Consider the following 23,112-nt stretch of genomic DNA (forward strand, 5'->3'; position numbering starts at 1 on the left):
TTATGAGAGACCGCTTCCTCTTATTATATTTTATTCACTTCCTTTTCCTAGAGCTGAAAAAATGAAAACTTGTTTGTATTTACTCATGCTTGAGTCAATCCGCATTTAATCCTACATCAGAAACTTTGGCTAACAGCCAGAAAAGAAGCGAAAGTTGAGATCAGGAACGATGTTTATAAGATTTGAAAACTGAGGTAGAAATCTGCAGATCCATATCTGGCATTGTCTCATCACCGCTGCTCAAATGTTAGCCCATGGCAGCTCTCCTAGACTTCTAGCAATAGCTCATAAAAACGTTTACCTGTCGTTTCAGTAATTCCTGTTTCATGTGAGCAGTTGTGAATGATACTTTGTAATTGAGTTGGTAGATGTTTTGACTGGTTACTTACATGTACGACGAGAACTGCAGTCTCCATACCCTTATACGACGAGAACTGCAGTCTCCATACCCTTATACGACGAGAACTGCAGTCTCCATACCCTTATAGGCTACTAGTTTTTCATCACTATTACTAACAAGTTACTCATGAAAGCCTCACTGACTACCAAATTCCTTTGCTACTCGCGCTCACACGCATTAAACATGCTAATGAGATTTTGCATTCAATAGCCATAACAATGTGGTTTAAATGCTCTTTGTGCCATTTAACTTGTTGTTCAACTTTTTGGATTTGCAAAAGTTGGTTGAGTCATCAAAATATCCTTTGCTCATCGTCAGCATTATTCATGGGTTTTACTCATTGGCTCCTCTGATAATAATAAATTGAACTCCCAACGATTCAGGCAAGGAGTTGTCAGCTGATGTATTCTCACCTATGTATGGCGTAGACCAGTACAACTGCATGTTCCTTCATCAGCCCTCTAAGAGAGACACAGTCATCCACTTTCTTTATGGCAACAGTGCTTCAATCCGGACACACAAGTATAAATACATTGTAAGTTGGCACAATTATGTACAATTATTTGTTCGAGATCCAACCGAAACTGCATTCTATGAATTTCTCAAACCTTCGATTCAATCTGCTATTATTCACGAACAAAAGTATCGAGTCAAAGTCTCAACCGAGATGACTTGACTCTTAAAATAAATTTGTGCTTTTAGCTTTATGATTTGATATTATCATCAAATACTGTCCAGCGATTCGTTGGGCATTTTTTATAAATAACCTTGTTTTTAAAAGACTCTTAAAGCAGGCAGCTAGACATTTTTGACACGTTTTTAAAATTTGTGAAAATATCAATATAAGGTAAGACGAGACGTTTACTATAATTTGAGCCAGGCGATGGTAGCAGGCATTCTTTGCGAACTAAATATGATTAGGTAGAATTATATGCTGAGCTGTTTAAGCCTCCCTGTCACCCTTGTCAACCCTGGGCCTGTCACAAGAGTATGAGATTACTAAGTCACACCAAATCGTCTAATCATCGTTTTTCCCATAATTTCAAGCATGATGTTGTCAACTTGTGTTATTTGGCCCATATAGTCTATTTATAGGGCTATTTATGTGAACTTTTTGCCCACTCCAACTCATCGATGTCAGTACATGCAAACCATGTCATGTGAAGTTAATCCGTTTCAATATGTGCTTCACATGTTGAAAACGTCGTAGAGAAGCAAATGCCGTTATAAAAGTTCATTGTAGTTCATGAAGTCATTGTACATCTAAAAAAGGTGAAAAGATATAGCATTAAAGATATAGCATTAAAGATATAGCTTTAAAGATATAGCATTAAAGCAAATTTATCATGTAAAACTATGTAGAAATTACACTATATGTTAGAAACTAAAATAAATAATACAAAAAAGGTTTTTTTTCACTTTACATTAAAACAGACACATTTAGGTATATTCATGGAGATACAGGAGACTGATGGTGCACAAATAGAGACAGTGATAGAGAGATGAAGCTAGTCTCACATAGCTAGCTATAACATTAAATTAACATTAAAAATTTCTTATATTTCTTGCTACTTCCATTAGTTTCAAGTTTTATTTTATTTGAATCACTTTTTTCGCCAACAGCAAATCTATGTCTAGATGAATTCAGTGTTTTCTACTGTTGTAGCAGTTTGGTGTAAGGATTTTATAGAAATCTATAGATATAGATACGGTCACGAATGCTTGACAAATATTAATTAATAACTGCAAGGACTACTGTTGCTGTTGGTATTTACGGCCTGAAGAGCAACTAGGTTTGGTTCCCTAAGATGTAGCAATATAGTACGACACAAATGTCAACATTAGTGACTTACTATTCGCTCTCATGGCAATATAGTACTGCACAAATATAAACATTAGTGACTACTATTTGCTCTCACGGCAATATAGTACTGCACAAATATAAACATTAGTGTCGTACTATTAACTCTCACAAATTCTGCTGATAAATGTACTGCTGCCACTATGCAGTTTTTATATTTTCAAGGTGAATACTGATGGAAAGCTAGCAAAAATGGATGAGTGGTATTCGCCAAACAGTCCAAATTGCAGTATAAGGGACAACCTACCATGCAACCCTGCAGACAGAGCATGCCTATTTGACTTGTCGGCTGACCCTTGCGAGATGCATAATATAATCGACTTGGAGGGGGAGTCAATTTTGTCATTCATTAGATCGACTATCACAGATTTTAATGAAACAGTCAAGTATGACAAACCCGGTAAGGCTCAAGAAGAGGGTGATCCTGTTAACTTTGGATACACATGGCAATCCTGGACGCTGTCTGTCAGCTCAGCCAGCTCTGCGACATCTACTTACATCTTAGCTGTCACATTTTTCTACTTAATCTTTGATAGCGCGTTTATGCAATCATGATGCTCAGCAGTCTTGGCATAGACTGTCTACTATTTGTGCAAATAGTTAGATTTTACATTCGCTGTAGATACTTTCGTAATCCGCGTCCCAACATTCCCAAAGGCTTGGTGGACAGTTACAATGACCTAGTCAACATTAGTTACTCTATCACCAAGCCTACGCACGTGTAATCTGTGTATATATTGGCATCCTTTGTAAGCCTATCTAGGACTGGATTCCTCAGGGTTACCAATGATGGCTGCTACAGCTAGGAATGTTACGAAGCATATCAGATGTTCGCGAGGATGCCATGTGAAGCGCAATTATGGCATCATCTCTTCCGTTCAATCAGTAGTTTTTACAATATCGTAAAGATACCATATATTTTATTATTTATAACAAAGCTCCTTTATTTTTAACAGTAAATATACTACAGCAATATACATTGAAGTGAAATGGATTACAATAAAAAATTCAAATTTCATACCATGAATATTGAAAGTGAATGAGCCAGTTGAGTGAAAAAACAGTTGGTCAGTTCCAGCAGATGTGTTCCAGTACATGCAATAGCAATAAAAAAATAATGTGAAATATTACAAATCAGAAACGAGATAATTTGGATGAAGCACAAGAATTGGGTCTTGTTCAATAGTTGGAACTTTTTTCGAATCCGTTGATTTGATTCCTGTCTGTGTCAGCTGAATAAGTGCATGGTCCTGTAAGCCAAAATATATTCAACACACCGGGTCAGTGCCAAATGAATGACCATGCCAAAATTACACATCGATGTATGCAAAGCTTGTGGCAAAAAATTTATGCGGTGAAACTACAGAACAATTTACATTTCCCAATATATTTTGAGTTCTGACACATGAAGAGATCGTTGGCCAGCGTCTGACAGCCATAGCATCGGCGAGGACAATGAATGACTGTAACATGCCAGTACTGACATTTCAATCAACAAAAGATTTCTACATACATACTAGATGTATCAGGCATTTCATCATTATTTCAATAGCTTGAATTCAGATTAATGCAAATGATTGCGACAGAGAACAGAGACAGAGAAGGAATTAGCTGTCAGATGCTTGAAAACAAATAACAATGGCTGCCTGGCTCTTTCATCAGTCCAGTCACTTTGCCCATCTAATGACTCAAGAGCCAGAGAGTTGTGCAACAATAAAACCTGTCACTTATCAGATCATGGATATCACACATTCTCTTTACCAATTAAACAGCTGGTAATCCTTCATCTCACTTTATGTAATTGATCTATTAGAGTGAAATTGATGGGGTTAGAAGTGTAAAGCATTCTAAAAGTTGCCTTACTTGAAGAATAACTGCTATAGGGAGCGTATTAGTAAACATATAGAGTTAAACCTCCACTTAGGATCAATCATTTAGCATACAGGACTTCTAGACGTGAGACATTAAGTTGGCACAAATATCAGTCTAGTGTTTAAAAAAATATTAAAATAATAGCATTTCTGACATTCCTTATTGAGTTAAAGTCAAGGATCCTGGTGGTATTGGTGAAAAAAAAGCAATGCTTTCTTAGAATCAAGTCAATAAATTATCAGAAAACAAGCAAATGTTGTTCGATCAATTGTTTACAAATTCTATGGAGCTGTTTAGTGCGCATCATGAAGAAAGATGAGGGGAAAAAGAAAACACGAACAAGTGAAACTGGAGAGTTAGATAAAATGGACAATTACAGATTTTTTTGGTTTTTAATTCAAGTACGCACGGTACAAGTTAGACTAGCTCTGTATCTTAGAGGCCATCTCGACCTGAAAACCTGCAGGTTGCTGAGCCTATGCGTTCGGTTTGTCCCTCTAAGGTAAAGTAACACTAAATTATATTCATTATGATTACTTTGATATTCAGCTGTTTACATAGTTTTATATATGAATTTGTTTTAATGGTTCATGAAATTACCGGAGATACTTATCATTAAGTTATTGGAATGTGAAGTGAATTAAATAAACCGCAGAGTATTCATTTGGGAATACTAGCCCCGACATTAGATAACTTCGAAGAAAATCTTGAAGCAGAACAAGTTTGAATGTCGAAGTGTAACTGTACATGATTACGTAAAGAAAACCCGAAAGGATCTTGGATTTAAAAACCACACAACACCACACAACTACAACTTCGCGAGACCAGGCCAAAGCATCAGTCGTAAATGATGATAGCAGTAGAAGTGGTTGAGTAGAAAGGAAGATTAGCTATCAAACCACTAGTGATTCGACCCATAGATAAGGTGCATGACAAACGCGAAGTCACATGACACATACCACGTGAATTAGTTTATAGATAACTTTTTCCACTAGATTTTTTTTCTCCACAAGTTCGGCCTCACTTTCAATCTCATGTTCCATCTCCTTGAGGTACCAGTTAACGAGCTCTGTCTGTCGCACACCCGTTTCCTCTTCATCATCGGCTACAAGAGACCGAACAGGCCACTACAAGTCATAGTACCGGATCTTTAAAAGATAACGATATTACAACTTTAAATCGTCAACACCAAAACCAAAATATCGTGCGTAAGCAATAAACGGTAACCCAATCCTCAGCCACTATGTCTGTGATGACCATCAGCAATCCATTTACACTGCAATGATGAGAGTTCCTGTAGCATATGGACCAGTAGCGGACTGCTAATGGTTTTTATCTGTTACCTTTTGCATTTGTACTCATTTCCGAGCCATAAGTTTTTGTTGACTCATTAATGGTTACGTTTGACAAGAAATCAACGTTGTCAAGTAGGATTTTAAACACTATCAGCTGTTTCATTTTACTCATTAACCATAAAAGTAAACATATCATTCGTATCGAACAGGTGAATCACATGCCAGTTGACATCGCAATTTCCTCATGAGATTTAATAGCAAAAGGTACAAATCTTTGTTTCCTAGTGTAAACCAGCCTCTATATTAGTAATAACCACGACTGCATGACTAGAGACTACAAGACTAGAGATTGCATGACTAGAGACTACAGGACTAGAGACTGCATGACTAGAGACTACATGACTAGAGACTCCATGACTAGAGACTACAGGACTAGAGACTGCATGACTAGAGACTGCATGACTAGAGACTACAGGACTAGAGACTGCATGACTAGAGACTACAGGACTAGAGACTGCATGACTAGAGACTGCATGACTAGAGACTACATGACTAGAGACTACACGACTAGAGACTACACGACTAGAGACTGCATGACTAGAGACTACAGGACTAGAGACTACACGACTAGAGACTACACGACTAGAGACTGAATGACTAGAGACTGCATGACTAGAGACTACACGACTAGAGACTGCATGACTAGAGACAAAGATATTTGAGACCTAACAGCTGCCAGTAAAACAAGTCATAAGCTCAAAACAGTGTTGATCGAAATAGAAGCGCAGCTAACTCTTCTAACAGGAAGGATAATGGTTAATGTAACAGCTGCAGGGTATAAATTCCCTATACGCATAGATATAGATATATATTGTGTTCATCAATACAACTTAGTATTTCATAAGTGGAAACGTGGTCTTGTCATGGCAGCATTAATGGAAAGGGATAAGTGAGATGGCAGCAGAAATACTAACCGAGCTCACTCAGCTGCTCCTGCTGCTTCATATGATATAGAATGAGATTTGTCATCTGCTTGTAGGCCTCATAACTCATCGTCGTTGGCTTTTTTGGAATGCTCGAAGCTCCCTCGATCGACTCTTGACTTGGTTGTTCTGAATCAGGTGTAGGCGAAGGAGGAGCATCGTCTACAGAGAGGGGACTCATTTTTCAGACAGCCACAACATTGTAGATACTGCATTAAGTACATTAGGTGTCTTGTAGAACATAGATTTACAAGGTGTCGTGTATTGAAAAAATTAATTTTGGTAATGCATTTCTATATCAAGTTGATGGAATGAAAAACTAAAAGGGATGACAACTCACCCATAGCCATGTCCTCTTCATCCTGCTCCAATTGGATGTCGGGCTGTTCTACTCTAATGATGGACTTGTTCAATAGTCTGCAAGCCTCCTTTACATGCGTGGGGCGCACCTATCATGAGTAAATGGGAACACGCTGGTTGGTACTTGGCTAGTTTGAGAGGGTGACAGACTGTTTGAATGCGCAGTTTGATATCATTAGCTTGAGAATAAATAGCCTTTAAGGGATCAACTAACATTGAAATCAAATTTGTTGAACTAATATATTATTATAACAAACCAACACGAATGACTATGATAAAAACTGCAACATACAACCTGGAATACAAACTATGCGAGTGACAAATTTAAGATCCGTTAGGCAGAAATATTATTTAAATTTTAATACTGTTCTTGAAAACAATCTCAGAAACTTTAGCAAGCTCCCAATTGACATACATACTATATATGGCATGGCATACTTACCTCTTCTGAGCATTACATACTATATATGGCATGGCATACTTACCTCTTCTGAGCATGCCATCCTGGCCATGGCCTCTGACAAACGTATCATGCTTTCTAACTGGCGTACGGTAATTCTCCATGCCGAACGGGTTGTACCTGACGCGTCCCTCTGCCTTAACCTCTTGTACTCTTCAACAATGTACTCTTGCGCATCTCTAGTAAGCTGCAGCAGAACAGACCACTTGTGACCTCTAACCACATGACAACAAAATGCAGCAACAACCTTCTGCCAGAGGAAAACAAGAATTGGTCATAAGAAAACACATGAAAAACCCATTGAGGATGGCAGAACTGACATACCAGAGGCTTGAACTGCCGAGCAAATGTTATATATCTCTGGATCTCATCAGCGGTGTACATCCTCTCACCATCATCCATATTCCCGGCATGCAAGTCAACAATTTTTCTGGCTATGGCGTAATCGATTACCTGTAAAAATTATATAATACACGTGTATGCTGTATCTTTGTCGTATTCATTGGGATAAATCTTCAAGCTATGATCTTCCATAGAGAACTAATAATTACTGACAACTGCAATTTAAGGCCCTCTTTTAAGAAAAGAATCATAGTTGACAGCTCACAATGGGTGGTCATTAATCACCTTCATTCGACAGATCTTTTTTTGTACTGTTGAATTGACAGAGGGAACCATTTTCAATATGCAGAGTTTTAACAGACAGCATTTGAATCGGCAATGGAGGCAATTTACAACGGAGGACATTTTCAAGATTTATACTGCAACAGCAACAGGCCAGGCGCTGTAGACGGCAGCAGCTCTCATAAACACCTTTGATCCTTCGGCATGAAATATAATTTTTCTGGGTTGGAAGTTGGCTCGACAGGCGCAATGAAATGGCTTTATTTGTTGTATTGTGTTTCTCAAAAAATATCCAATTCGAATATTGCGTAAAAATGCCGTACTCAAGATTAATTTTGAGCACTGCTAGTGGCAATAAAGACAATAATGTCTCGAACACACATGCAACTGCAATAATGTCTCGAACGGAGCACTTTTAATTACTTTAGTAGAGTCCAGGAGATGAGGACTGTGAGCATGAGCCAGTCCTCCGGAGCTAAGAGTTAAGATGTTACAGATAAGTAAGTAGTTTTTCCACAAATGGAATCACGGTTAATAGAGTCATCATAAAGCCCTAAAGATGCAGCAAGTGAAAGCTTATGCAATAAAATACAACCAGTGTGCAAAATCAGTCACTATTGATATTTTACATTTAGCATATTGATGAGAGTTAAGTTCTGATATTAGGTTTGGCTCAAGTTTTAGCAAGTCTTATTGTCATATTGTCAGAATTCTGTCGTATTAGTATGAATACATTATACCTCTATACGCAGAGTAATTATTTCAACAGAAAGTTATTTGTTAGTAAGCTCATTCTGCAAAGGGTAGTATACAGTAACACAATCAAATGCTACTGCTAGTTTTTTGTAACAACAAACGCAGGCCTAGTCATTTTGGGGAACAATGTACTGGAATACAATCAATAAGACGCATGCACATTTACTTCATTGGAGTGCTGCCGTACACCATTTACAGTTTTTACTAAAAAACGTTGGCAGATATAAAGCCTCAATCAATCAAATAAACCTGTGAAAAGATATTGGAGAACCATCAACCAAATTGTAGTTAATCAGACCCAGTCTGGCAGACTGCAAGTGATGCGTGTGTGAATGAAAAAGCCATTCACACAGTAAGCATAAAAAGATAAAATTATATTGATTTTAGACTCGTCTTCTCCTGAAACCTTTTAATACGCTTGTTTGCTGCTATAAACTACAATAATATTCGGTTGAGATAGGAGTGTCCATACCTCATTGCATTCATCGACCAAGATGAAGAAAAGGTCAAATCTTGACATGATGGGTGCTGACATGGCAATGTTTTGTCGTAAAGCTTTACTTCGATCATAACGGCCCCCTATTGGATTAGCCGCTGCCAGTATCGATGTTCTAGCATTCAGAGTTGCCTATTAATGAAGTAGAAATACAAACTGCTATGATTTACTTTGCCATTGTCCTCTGCAAATTTTAAAATATATTTCAGATTGCACAGAATTTATTTCCTTCTACAGTGTTATTCTAATGACAAAGAAACAATTTTTATTAACAGGACATTTCTCAAAAAATGAGTAAATGATCTTGCTTAGAATGCAGGCTACATAACCGAGGTGTGAGTTAGCAATAGTTGTGCTCAATGCTAACAACTCCCCTATAATTGAAACTTCTGTAAGGTTTTTGTTAGAGTAGCACTTTCAAGGTTAAGGAAATCGGTTATCCTTATCACACTAACGCAGATTTGTAATCTTCCTAATTTAAATCCACTCATGAGACAGAAAATTAATGAAAAGTCACTTTTTTTAAAAGTAATCTGTGACCCTTCAAGAATTCTTGCTGCAACAATCAACCTTTCGAATTAATTGGACGCCTTCACCAACAAAAATTTTGTATTAAGAGGCCAAGTAGCATAGCTGACCTTGACACCAGCTTTGGTTATAGAAATTGTTTGCTGTTCCATGGCTTCATGAATAGCAACTTGATCTTTAGGGTCCATCTTGTCAAACTCATCAATACAGCATACGCCCTGAAACAGGATTTCCTTGTAAGCGAATGCCAATTCATCACACATACAATTCTAGGATTAGCCTCATGCATCCAAAGCAATTCCGTAAGTAACTTATAATCCTCAAGCTTTTTGTATAACTTTATGAAGCCGTGCCAGGCTATTTTGGATTCAAATACAGGCTAATAAATTCATTTTGCAATAGCTCTTCAAGGAATGTTAACAGCCAATACAGCATTAAAGTTTAAAGATAATAAATCAAACTCAGAATTTTTTGGAGTGATCAACAGAATGGAGTTGCCCTTGAAGGTAAGCTTCATCTTTTTGTAACAAGTTACAGAATGTTCCGATATTCTTTAGCTATCTTTGAGTTGAAAATTGAAAGCTTCATTTTAAACTGGACGCTGTCTTGAAAGGTTGAAGTGATTGGAGACTCCCACATGGTTTGGCTCGCGAGCATTGCATCTACCTACTACGAGGACAGAGGAGTCGCTATGACTTATCGACTTAGTCCGCAAGCGACGACTCAATTTCTCAAAATCCCGGAGAACCAACAGGTTCAAGACATCATAGTTTTTGCGGTGGGAGCCATGGACTTAGAGAACAAACACAACAGTGCAGAGGCTGTGCTGGCAAAACTCTTGCGCTACGCCGAGCAATACCTAACCTTTGGCTACTGTAAGCAAGTAATAATAATGAGCTTGTGGCCCAAGAGTTCAGAGCTGATGTACGCATCATACAATGAAAAGGTAGCGGAGTTGAACAAACTTGGGGCTATGCTGAACCATCATGGCATAAAGTATTGGCCTTGGTCTAACAGGTTGGCTATTAAACATGACCAAGATGGAAAGCACCTGCTGCCAAGGTCATACTGCTGCGCTGTTCGATACCTCGCATCTGCTATATTTTTTGTTAGAAAAACCATGTTACCATATTAAAAACTAATAATATACTTTGAGCCCACCAAGCGAGTGACCAAAGAAAATCATAAAATTTGTTGTCTACACTGTTAATTGTTATGTTTACATTGTTAATCGTTATGTTTACAGTGTTAATTGTTATGTCTACACTCTTTTGCTTATTTTGCTTTCTTCAGAATGCAGAACGCTAAGTTTTGATTTGTTTTGTTATGGCTTTGTAATGTACATTTGTTTATTTGACAAAGGAAAATAAATAATTTAAAAATACAACTCATTGGAAATATAAGAATAATTCAATTCGACACAAGTTATTACACGAAATTGTCAGTTCTTAAGCCATCCAGTGACAACCAATTAAACCATTACAAGGGTGTCCCATATTTTGAGTAGTTATAGCTATCAGACATAAAATACTGAAATAACTTTTTTTCCGACATGCATTGAAAAGGTTCTCCTCAGATGGCTTTTCTTAAGAACTAAAACAACTTGTTGATGGTGGTCCGAAAACCTTTATATGACTGTTAGGCAACTTGCTACAAATTTAAACGGACAATACAATCATACCTTACAAAAAGCTCAGAATCGGGTTTGCGCTGAGTACATCAAATAATGGCAGCAGCACCAAAGTAGGATAAATGAGAAAACTTACATTGTCAGCGAGCATAAGGGCTCCCGCTTCAATAACAAACTCATGTGACTCCTCATCCTTGACAACGGCAGCAGTAAGACCGGCAGCGGTTGACGCTTTCCCACTGGTGTAGATGGCGCGTGGGCTGAATTCCTCCACCATCCTATAGACAAAATGTCCCGATTTTTATACAAACCGTGTCTTCGGACAAAACTCAGGGTGGGACCATCTAATATGACAACATACACATTTCTCTCGTATTAAAATCTCTCGCTCCAGACAAATATAATGTTAATACTTTCTTGTAAATTAATTAAATAAGGCATCAAACTTTAATTGAGTCTGCCCTAAAGAAACTGAGTTTTCGATAACCTCTAGCCAAGCTGAGAAATTTGGGTCTGGGTCTTTCAACCATAGAGAAAATACGCAGACATACTTGAGAACCTGGCTTTTGGCAGTGCTAGGATCCCCCACCACACAGATGTTGATATCTCCTCTCAGGTTGGTTCCCTCCGCTGTCTTTTTAGGCACGCCTCCGAACAGCATGAGTAACACTCCTCTCTTCACCTCTTCATTTCCTGCACACCGAAACTGTTTTCTTCATGATTTATATAGAATTGATAAATTTAACAAGACATGCGCTGGATGTATATTGGCCAGCAAAATTCTGCCTTTAAAGATGTGGTTGCGTCAAAAAATTCAATTTAATGAAATTAAGACCCATAAAAGGCTAAAACATCAGCTACAATTTGATGCCATTTTTGTCTTTGTAGACCAACCCTGTCCAGAGATATATGCGTTTGAATGAGGCCCTCTTTTAAAAAGCTCACGTTCCAGCGGGTGCTTCTTTCGTGACGTCACAAGCAAGGTATCTGAAACGAAACCACGAGCGATAAATATGAGGTCGCTTTGTTAGCCAATCATGAGCGCGAAATTTTTATATAGGCCGTAATAAATGTTATCACTCGTAAGGCGCGTTGTCTGTGATCTCGAAGATTCTCATCGTTAGAGAATTCATTCTCATCGTTACTGATTCAACGCGTTTCAACAATTACTAAGTTATACATAGTTTTAAAATGGCTTCAAGTTCGAGCGACTGCGACTCAGAGTTATCTGAGCAATTTTTAGTAAAAGATTGGAGTAGACAGCTTATGGTCAAAGCTGACAGGCGTCAGCAGCGTTTTGCTGCAGAGGAAGACAGAATGGAGGTAAATTAACTTAGAGTCTTCTATACCTAAGTAAATGTAATATTTTTATAGTCATAAATACATATACTAATTAATAAAATGATAATTCTTTGCTATCTCCAATCATCGTTTCATAGCTTATCTGCCGTTTTACCTAGCTATAATATTTTTTTCGAATTTTTTTTTGGTAAATTAGAGTCATGATTACAAATTATTTTCACTCGTAGGAAGTGGGTAAAATCGATTGATCATTGCAAATCTTTAATTTCCAGAACCAAAGCTTCGAATCGTTGGCTTGGCGTACTTGTGCCTTTATTAAATGTTTATTTGTTTTTAAAATTACACTCGCAATCTATTTAACTCCCAATTTGGAAGCTGTCAATAGATACGCTTTAGAATGACATATCTATGAATGACATATATTTATTGCATTTGTTTTACTGATTACAGAATGCTTATGTCGTCCCACCAGCCGAAGAAGCTTTGTCAGTGTGGAAATTGCCATAAAGGGGAAAGAGAGACTTGAATGCGTGCTGCATAAGCCATGATGTTTTGTTTGAGTTTGTTGCAGTAGATGAATTTGTCTTATTGTATCAGCTAAGACCATGTGAGTGGCCACGACTTGATGAATATTTTTAATAAAAGCTTTATGCCGAGATGAAAATATTTTTGCTTGTAAAAATTATATAATAAAATAATATTGTTGAAGATAATGCAAAACATGATTTGCAGAATATTGTAGTGAATTGGATATGGTACATGGATGTCCGCAGAACTGGAGAATGTGAGTTCAAATCCAGTTTGCAGCAGACTTCTCATCCTTAAAACTCTATCCCTGTCTATATTCTTTTCAAAGACGTGGCTTGCTTATTTCACTTCGGTAGTATTCTGTAAGAATACTACTAGTAAGAAACTAGTACGTAGACGGTGTAGGCAATGATATACAGCCTCGCCCCAAGGATAGGCGACATAATGTGGGCGGGGCTTATGGGAGGCTGTATATCGTTAGTATGGGTAGCTGCAGAACTGAGCTGATACAAAGACCGCGTTTTACATAGTTGACTTGACAGAATTACTGTAGACCGGTAGAATTGGTAGACGGTACCCAAATGTTTACACAACATTTGGAGAAAGTGAGTAGAACAAATTTTCAATTTTCGTTATTTGAGGCCTTTGAAACATTCATAATAATGCATCTGTAGCAGGATTTAAAATTTTATTCTAGCCAACATGAGCAAATACAAAATAAGATATACGCCAATAGAGCTGCGTAAGACTAGACTTTTATCGCAAATAGCCAATGTAAATACGAGAGATAGAGACAGGTTGCCTAACGCGTGACATCATTTTGGGCAAGTCTGGGCACGTTTTTGTGGCCTGAGCGTTTTTACGGCGATCAGATTTTTTCGGTTTTAATCTTCAAATATCTTGGCAATGCGATCGCGTAACACAACAAACAGCATATCAACTGATAGAGAAAAAAAAAATGCTTTCTTTTAAGATCAACTTAAATTTGACGCAACCACATGTTTAAGACAAATTTTAAGGATGTTGTAACGGTAGTAACTGCAACTAAAATTGACGTCAAATACTTTGAACAAACACCGCGACACTGAACCTAGAGCATGTGCCATCAACACTGTGTGTAAACCCTAAAAAAAACCTAATTTAGCTGATTGAGACATCTCGACAGACTTGAGGTCCCTTCAGATTCTCTACAGGCAAGGATACGCATACGGCATTCCGACTACCGAGGTGCACCCTTCACAAGTGTATGGCAGCTTTTGTTATGGTATCAAGTCCCGACAAAGCCCGATTAAAATAACCTGCAATTTTCATTGATAAATCTTATAAGCATGAAATCTGTAATGACAATATTGCGTGTTGTGAAGAAAAAAAAAGACTATATGATGGCGAAATCGAAATTAATTACAGCTTTTTGTGTTCCAATCCAGTCAACAGGGTTCAGTCTGACTAACATTGTGAACCCACTCTCTCAATTAATAACAATAAGTTTGTGTGCCAGATATAGAAAACACGTCAAACTTTATGCGTCCACTTAAACTACTTTATGCACCAAAAAAGGGGAAGAAAATAGCTCAGTATGTCGACTGACCTCAAACGAAACCACTCGAGGAATGTTTATAACAGCCAAGTTCATTGGATTTTTGTACTATTTCGTGTGTCCAGGACTATATTCAACATTTTCAGGCTAAATGACCAACTGCTTGTCAGATTACAAATGTTACTATTGGATTCTCATAGCTGAAAGCAGCCCGCAAAGGGCTATTATAAAGTTTAAAGGCTAATCTCCCTGTAAACAATAAAAAATCCTAAAACGCACAAGTTACACCAGCATTAAAAATTTAGAGACACCAAGCAAGGGAGTCACCAACCATGAATGGTAGGGAAGAGGCTGTTACAAAGGTTTGTGTACAGACTCCTATCCTGGCTCATAGAAAAGACCTTTTCCCACTCCTGAGTTGTCATCTGTTCACGACATTTCTCTGTAGTCAGCTCTTCATCCCCACTGCGCTGTCCACCAAACTAACAACAGGGTGTGAGACACTATCAGGGAGTTGTGCACTCTTGGCACTGGTCCATCACCAGTGCAGTTTTACATGCATTAACTAAAGCCCAAATCTAAACAAAGTGCTATGTGGAAGCAGGAAAGGGAAACTGCTAATCAGTATGACAGTAATAGGACAGCAGACTTGTAATGCACATAGCAACTCCTCAACAACTTAAAGACGCAGCGTTAAATGCCAAACAAACTACAGGCTTACTGACAAAAAGTAATTCTAGCTTCTCTATTGCTGTCGACAGCAACCTTACTGGCACACTGCTCAATGTTTTAGGCCTAAGCATAAGTAATTCTGCTACCTCCAGACTTAGATAAACAGAGTGATATCGTTTTCCGTAATAATGCTATAAAGAATCTCACTAAGTCTTCCATTACAATCTTTATAAGAAACCAATGATTCCTGCGCTGGTTGCCACTTGTTAAAGTTTACAGTCATTATTAATAAAAAAGCCTGTTGATTTACATGCACATTTGACTCCAAAGTATCCCAGCTGCCAAATCATCATTTCTGGTAACTTTCATCAAGTGCACTTATGCTGACAGTTTTAGCATATCACAATAACAGGTCAAACATATTGAAAACCTGAGCCAAAAACATCTTAACATTGAAAGAATCATGTTTCATATTACATATATACATTTCATATATACACATATAGTTTACATTCCTGTAAAAACACAGATTACACACGACCTTGACCTGATTATATGAGACCTACTCTTGGATTGGAGGATTTGACAGAGCAGGCAAGGAAGGCGAGCCTGTAGTTGAGGTCTCTCACACCCAATGCCTTTAGCCCTTGTACACCCTCCATCTCATAGCCTTCGTTCATCTTGCCTCGAGGGGCACTCTCTGCCCGTGCTCCTAAAAATGTCAAAAACTGAGTTGGTGTGCCTTATATTGATGGCGATAGGATATGACAAAATAGTCTAACATCGATATGCAATCACCTCTATGTATGAATTTTGGCTATACCGTGTAAAATTAGTTTAAATATTTGTCTCGACACGAAGTCATTTGCCAAATATGACACCCATAAGTTTTTCAAAGCACAACAGTTATGCAGATGAAAGCAAATTGGTAGAATTTAAAAATAAAACCAACGAATAATAAAGTATATAAATTTAGCAAATATAAACTATGTCTAGTGTAAGATTAAGTAATTAAATGTTAATTAATGTCTAGATTAATGTCTAGATTAAGTAATTTAAAGTTTTTTATGTAATCCACTCGACTACTGAAGATATGCGCTTTTATGGTTGAGGAACAATAAAAACCTTTCAACTGATTATTAGTTTGTCTATCAAGTTATTTTTCAAAAATTAATTTAGATAAAGTATTTTTCATAGTTTTTTTTATAATGCATTTGCTTTAATGCTATATGAAACCACTCCAAATATTTATTGTTGTTTGTTTTTGGGCTCAGGAATGAATTAAACAAAATACAATCCTTATACAAACATTTGCTCCAATATGACGAATTCAATGGAAATGCAAATATCAGGATAGATTGAACCGCATGCCAAATATTCAGACTTATAACAAGTAATGTGACATCCTCAAGTGTGACTTACCGGGAACATTGAGTTGTCTTACATCTGGTACAACTATGAGGGTGCCAGTAAAATCACACTTATCTCCAGCCTGCGCCATCTCTACTGCCTCAGCCCTTAGAATTATCTCCACACTAAAACAGACAACTCTTAAATATTCTGCCCATAAATGCTTTGATTTCAATGAAATTGATAGCAAGAGAGTTGAGAAATATCAAATGCGCAGGGTATGATACTATAGACACGTAAAAGACCCACCAACGAGGAATATTTCCACGTGGCAGTTCTGCTTGAGTCTCTTGTATCCGAACTTTCTGAAAGTCAACAAAGTTGGACTTGTTCACATTCAGCATGAACCTGCTTCTGTTGTTGCATGTTGGATTTCGGCAGATTGATGGCTGCAATGAACATGGGAGACAGTGCTTAGAATAATTTATATGTCAACACAAAACATTGAGCAACACTGCATATGTTAGATTGTTACATTGAGCAACACTGCATATGTTAGATTGTTACATTGAGCAACACTGCATATGTTAGATTGTTACATTGAGCAACACTGCATATGTTAGATTGTTACATTGAGCAACACTGCATATGTTAGATTGTTACATTGAGCAACACTGCATATGTCAGATTGTTACATTGAGCAACACTGCATATGTTAGATTGTTACATTGAGCAACACTGCATATGTTAGATTGTTACATTGAGCAACACTGCATATGTTAGATTGTTACATTGAGCAACACTGCATATGTTAGATTGTTGAGAGAATCATACTGCATTCAAAAGAGCATTTACTACCGAGTCAACAAATTTTATCGTCAATCACTAAAACATTGAAATCTCAATTATGATCACCTTGACCCTTGATCGCCAGACAAATTTTCTGACAAGTGACATTAAATTAGAGAGATTTGTTTTAATATATAAGGTAATTCTCAAAAGGTAAAATATACGAAGTATTTTTTGAAAACATTCCAAGTTTTGTGAGCATAAGTAAACAGCTGGTAAAAATAGCTTTTAGTAAACCACATTCCGCTTTTGCCAAAATTCAGAGTTGTCCACTCAGTGCCAAAAAACTGTCTAGTGATGAACTTAAAACAAGTGGCACGCGTAAATTCTATTCGGTCTATTCTTTCACTCAGTCAAACCTCTTTACCACCTCTTCACGATTATTACTTACAGCTTAGATTGTATTCTGAAACATCTAATTACAGGTACCGTAAAACCTCTAATTGAATGCCACCTCTATTTGATTGCCACTATGGGAGAAGGGTTGAAAAATAGAGCACCATCTTATAATTGAACGACATCTCCATTTGACATTCTTTGATCTTTACACACTCATAATAGCAAGTGATCAGTAGAAAAGTGTCCACAAAATCATACTAATAATCACTTGATTACATCAATAACAAGTAATTCTTTGGTTGTTTCTGTTCGTGCCGAAGTTTGTTTTCTAACTTCAAAGCTTTTCGGCTTTTTTGTTAAAACTTTAACCTTTTGAACCCTAGCCGTTCTTGTCAATGCGTGTCAGTCACCCTGGGCAAGTTGTCCAAAGATCCAGAGTTTTTAAACTTTTATCAAATATATCCAAATGTGTTCATAATACAATAATATTTGGTAAAACACTAGTAAAAAAAAAGTCGGGCAACCCACAGGAAATGCCATCAAACAGAAAAAAACCATTATTTCACCATTATTCAGGCTGAAACCCACAAAAATTCGTACGACTTTAAAAGCTCGAAAAAATCTTTACAGTATTATCATATTCATTGAGCGAACGTTCATCATCATTTCATGACTCACAATAGACTGGAAAATTATAATTAGTATCATAAAATTTTTCATTTGCATCACAACCATCCATGACCTACCAATGAACAAGTCACATCGATTTTTTTTCCCTATATCGTTCTAATAAAATTTGTTATTATAACGAAAACAGTTGAGAAAGATATTTGAAAACTTAAAATGGAAGTGAAATTCCTGATCTAACATCCGGTTTAAGAATTAATTTAATTGATTTATGCTGCTACTTATAAACAGCTTTTGTAGACAGAGCCATGTGAATGCCGATATTCCGGTCGCTAGGGTTTCTGACACACCTTATGCAATGCCGAAACAACAGCCGTTAGGGCTCAAAATGTTAAAATAGTGCTGCACAATATCTTTGCGTGTACATTTGATTATTTGGTCTCTAAATATATCAAATATTGACAAATATCGAACATTGGAGTTGTTTTCTATCGATATATAGTGTTAGGCTTTAACATGAACGATATGAAAGGATATTGGGAGGGATATCGGTTGAAAGACAGGAGTTGTCCCCTCTTCACAATAAGGAGAGTGGACAACTACAGTAATAAATGATATAACGATAAAATATCGACTTTGATATTCATATCGATTTGAAAACTGACAAAATATAAAATCATCCACTGAAATATATCGTCACATCGAATGGTATCGTTTTATTGTGCAGCACTAGGTTAAAAGCAACACCAGAAATAAGTAATATATGTATCAGACTAATAGCAGTTCCTTGTTCAATGCGGTCTGGATACTTCGACGTATGTGAAAAACGGTTTACATTTACGATGGTATATGAACGACTAGTTTGACAAGTTTTGCTTAGCGCCTATACGGCTAAAAGGTTATCATTATTTGTGTTGATGATATTATTTGCGTTTTGCTCTGCTGAAAAAATTGTTTAGGGCCCGTTCAAGTTCTACAGAGACCACATTTTCCACACCTTCGCCAAGTAATTACTAATGAAGAACGCACTTCAACTACCAACTGATAAGAATATTACGACCTTCAATCAACCGTGTGTTTGTAAAATGAGTGCTGTCAAGCTGCCAATTTGAATTTACAATAATAAAGTTCTTTTATTTATTTGGTTGTATAATGCCAACAAATCATAATAAATCTACTGAATCATGGCAAGACAAATCATATCAATGCTCACCTGTGTGTACTTAAATTGCTGTTCGACATCCTTGATGACTGTTTGGCAGTCAAGACAGATAAAGCTGCCTTTAACTAGTTCGGGGTGCACAGGGTGTGTCCGCACAACCTGCCCAGTGATTCGGAGCAGTGTGCCTACCTTAGAAGTCGTTAGCTCTCGCACTCTGTATTCACAACATGGAAACTGTAATCGCTATGTAATATATTTATAACTTTATACTTACGAATATGTTTATAATTTAAGACTATACATAAGGTACAACAGCCTATAAGATGTTAGTATTCTCCTAGCTTACACCATAACTGCCACGTACAACTTTTATCGTATTTTTTAGGTAAATCAGACACGCTGATTCCGATTTTGTACTCAAAATAAAGATTGGTCAACAAACTTTCAAGGTCATGAAGGCTTTTTCAAAGCGTTTTAATATCCGTCTCGAAAACAACACAATCGTCATAATAAGCTCCGCCCATAAACATGTGACGCAACCTAGCTTTTTAGGAACGGAAGTTAGCGATGTTTAGTCTGATTTAGAATGATAGAGATGTGTGTCTTACAACCCATTATTATCTAAATTCAGCCTTCAAAATAATCGCAGTCTTTTTTGAAAGGTAGTTAAGCTATTAAACATTGCATAGTTATTAATGCGCTCAAAAAAGCAGGATAACAACAGTAGCTTGTGATAAAATCGCGTTCTTTTGAGCTCATTTTTCTCGGCGTTTAGCCTATTAACCATCCTGTAACACACTACGAGCAATGTTAAATAGTTTATCTACCTTTCATAAAAGACAGAAGATTTTGAAGGCTGAATTTAGATAATAATGGGTTTTAAGACACCCATCTCTATCATTCTAAATCAGACTAAACATCCCTAACTTCCGTTCCTAAAAAGCTAGGCTACGTCAAATATTTATGGGCGGAGCTTGTGCCGATTGTATTGTTTTCGAGACCGATATTAAAACGCTGTAAAAAAGCCTTAATTACTTTGAAGGTTAGTGGACCAATCTTTATTCAGACTACAAAATCGGAATCAGTGAGTCTGATTTACTTAGACACTACAATAAAAGTTGTACGTGGCAGTTATGGTTTAACTGTGGAAGAACCAGCAAACTACCAGTATGTCTAACCCTCATATGAGATCTTCGTTTTTATTCATTAAACGCAGCTAAAACCTCAAACGTATTATAACTTACTTAGCTTTTGCTGCCACATCCACAAAACTGACATAAACATCCTTGCTCACAGGAATATCTTCTCCAATATCCTGAATATATATTTTAAGAGCTGCGCAAACGTAAGGATAGACCCTGTAGTACTCCTCAAGAATCGTTGTCGCCAGTCGCTGGTTAAATGCTTCGACATCATTAAAGCTGACCTGAAATACAGTTGGCAATGTGATTGTTAATAATATAATTAATGACAGAGAAGGATTCAAGACAGTGAGAATTTTGCAAAGCTGTTGTATGATATGGAACTTTATAAAATTAAGCACAATGACTTTGTAAAGGCAAACTTATTCATGAGTGATGGTTTTTATGACTTAGTGTTCTAATCAAAACTTATATCCATATAGATTGTGATCAGACCTGCCAACCCAAGAGTGGGGCAATGCGTGAGATTAGGTTTTGGGGCAATTGATGTATCAATGATAGTATATATAAAATTGTGGAAATTGGGGCAAAAATCTCACGCATTTCCATTTTTCCTTTGGGGTGATTGCGTGAGTCTCACGCCCAATGCGTGAGAGTTGGCAGGTATGATTGTGATATGTCCACATAGATTGAAAGTTACGATATGTTATGTTAAATATGCTATGTTAGAACTAAAACAGGTTGTTTTATATAAAAACATAAACACATAGTGACCTTTAAACCGTGTGCACAATTCATATATGAGGTTACGAGCACATTTTTAATCCTATAGATGCCAAATGGGTTGAACAAAAGCTACAAGTACCAACAACCGTAAAATGCTTACTTCTAATGTGTTACGCTCTGGTCGGATCAGTTCCTTTGCTTCTTCCCGATATTTGGGCACGCCACCACCTTCACTCTTAAATCTAAAGTAAACAGCAACTTCTTAATGGTTAAGGAAAATGTTAAGCTACATGTAAAGAGCGACGATGCAAACCTTAAAGTAGCATGACTTCCTCACCTTGTCAATTTAAGTACACTAAGAAAGTACAACCCTGTAAAATATTAGTTTGAAACTGCATTCGTTACATGAAATAAAACTATTGCTCGTGACAACTACACTCAGAGGTAACCAAAGCCTACAACAAAACGATTAACTACAACGTGGTTTACTTACAACTCTAAGAAATCCTGAAATAGTTTTTGAGTTTTCTCCCCAATGGCATCCTTTTGTTTCTGTGCAACTGCACTGGTATCCGTAACGTCCATTATTTAAAAAGATTATTTGTTGCTAACACTAAACAATTGGCGATTCGCACATCGACGACTAGGTATAATATTTCCCGCGAAAAATGTCACGTGTGCGCATCATTGGTAAACTTTTACTATACCGTAATGTACATGTATTAATCGAGCCCTTTAGAGAAAACGAAGCGCCGTTTTTATCATAGCAGTCTGTCGCATGCATACGACGCTAAACAAATACATACATGTACACGATAAGCGCAGTCAATTAGGCCTGGAGCCGGTGCGTTGTGTAGGATAGTTTAAAAACATAGATCGGATAACTCCACAGTAGAGCAAAAAGTCAAAATACAAACAGCTAGACTCAAACAGATCTCTATTTGTTTTTAACGTTTTTGCATTTTATGTTTAGATGACTTTTATGTCATATGTAAAACAGTAAACTACCAGAGTTGATATGCTGCAAACATATTAAAGCAAAGCCAGTCATCAAAACATCTTGATCTCAAAAATGTTTATAAGGCTTTGAAAAATAACTCATGTCATGTCAATTCTTATCAAAAAATTAACAGTTCAATTTCCAATTATTTTGCACCATATGTTGTGTAAGAATCAATTCAATTCACAGCAAAAATATCACAATTCAATTCTCAATTCTTTAGCTTTCCTAGCTTCAATGACTTGATTTAATTCAATTCGCCCAAATAAACAGAATGAATTCTTACAAAAACTGACCTATGACATTATATCAACATAACAGTAACCCACAATTGCTAATTTAGCTACATGCATTAGCTCAAACTATTGGCTGCTTGTATTGCAAATAATCAATTATTTCACTAGGGATTCCATTGCTTTTTCAAGTGGAATTAAGCCATGCTTACCATTTCTGGCTGGCATAAATTTTTTAGAATCAGCAAAAAATTCTGCGCAAGAATTAATGCATTTAAACACAAAAAATGTTTAATATTTTTGTAGATTAATGAAACCGGCTGCAAAAGAAAAACGCTATCGTTTTTGTAGCTTGACCAAAATGCAAACACATAATTATT

At 36.9% G+C, this 23,112-nt stretch overlaps 2 protein-coding genes across 5 annotated transcripts in view; one reads left to right on the forward strand and one right to left on the reverse strand.

Moving 5' to 3' along the window:
* LOC137409436 (arylsulfatase J-like) overlaps positions 1–3,279 on the forward strand; it is a 21,486-nt gene extending 18,207 nt beyond the window's left edge. For all 4 annotated transcript variants that reach the window (XM_068095562.1, XM_068095563.1, XM_068095564.1 and 1 more), the window contains 2 exons: positions 784–935; positions 2,427–3,279. In XM_068095562.1, the coding sequence (XP_067951663.1) occupies positions 784–935; positions 2,427–2,816 (542 nt within the window). In that variant the 3' untranslated portion in view covers positions 2,817–3,279. The remainder of the gene's footprint in view (positions 1–783; positions 936–2,426) is intronic.
* LOC137409419 (DNA replication licensing factor MCM6-like) lies at positions 3,151–22,135 on the reverse strand. Its single transcript, XM_068095561.1, has 18 exons — positions 21,993–22,135; positions 21,660–21,741; positions 20,876–21,057; positions 19,683–19,845; positions 16,964–17,103; positions 16,727–16,839; positions 15,871–16,016; positions 14,964–15,114; positions 11,817–11,958; positions 11,402–11,543; positions 9,746–9,853; positions 9,084–9,239; positions 7,556–7,684; positions 7,257–7,418; positions 6,752–6,860; positions 6,403–6,573; positions 5,093–5,238; positions 3,151–3,511 (listed from the first exon to the last, which is right to left on the reverse strand). The coding sequence occupies exons 1-18, from the start codon at positions 22,082–22,084 to the stop codon at positions 3,389–3,391; spliced, it is 2,457 nt and encodes an 818-aa protein (XP_067951662.1). The 5' UTR covers positions 22,085–22,135; the 3' UTR covers positions 3,151–3,388.
* Between the last annotated feature and the right edge of the window lie 977 nt (positions 22,136–23,112).

This window comes from Watersipora subatra, chromosome 1 (genome assembly GCF_963576615.1).
Source record: "Watersipora subatra chromosome 1, tzWatSuba1.1, whole genome shotgun sequence".
Classification (NCBI taxonomy): Eukaryota; Metazoa; Bryozoa; class Gymnolaemata; order Cheilostomatida; family Watersiporidae; genus Watersipora; species Watersipora subatra.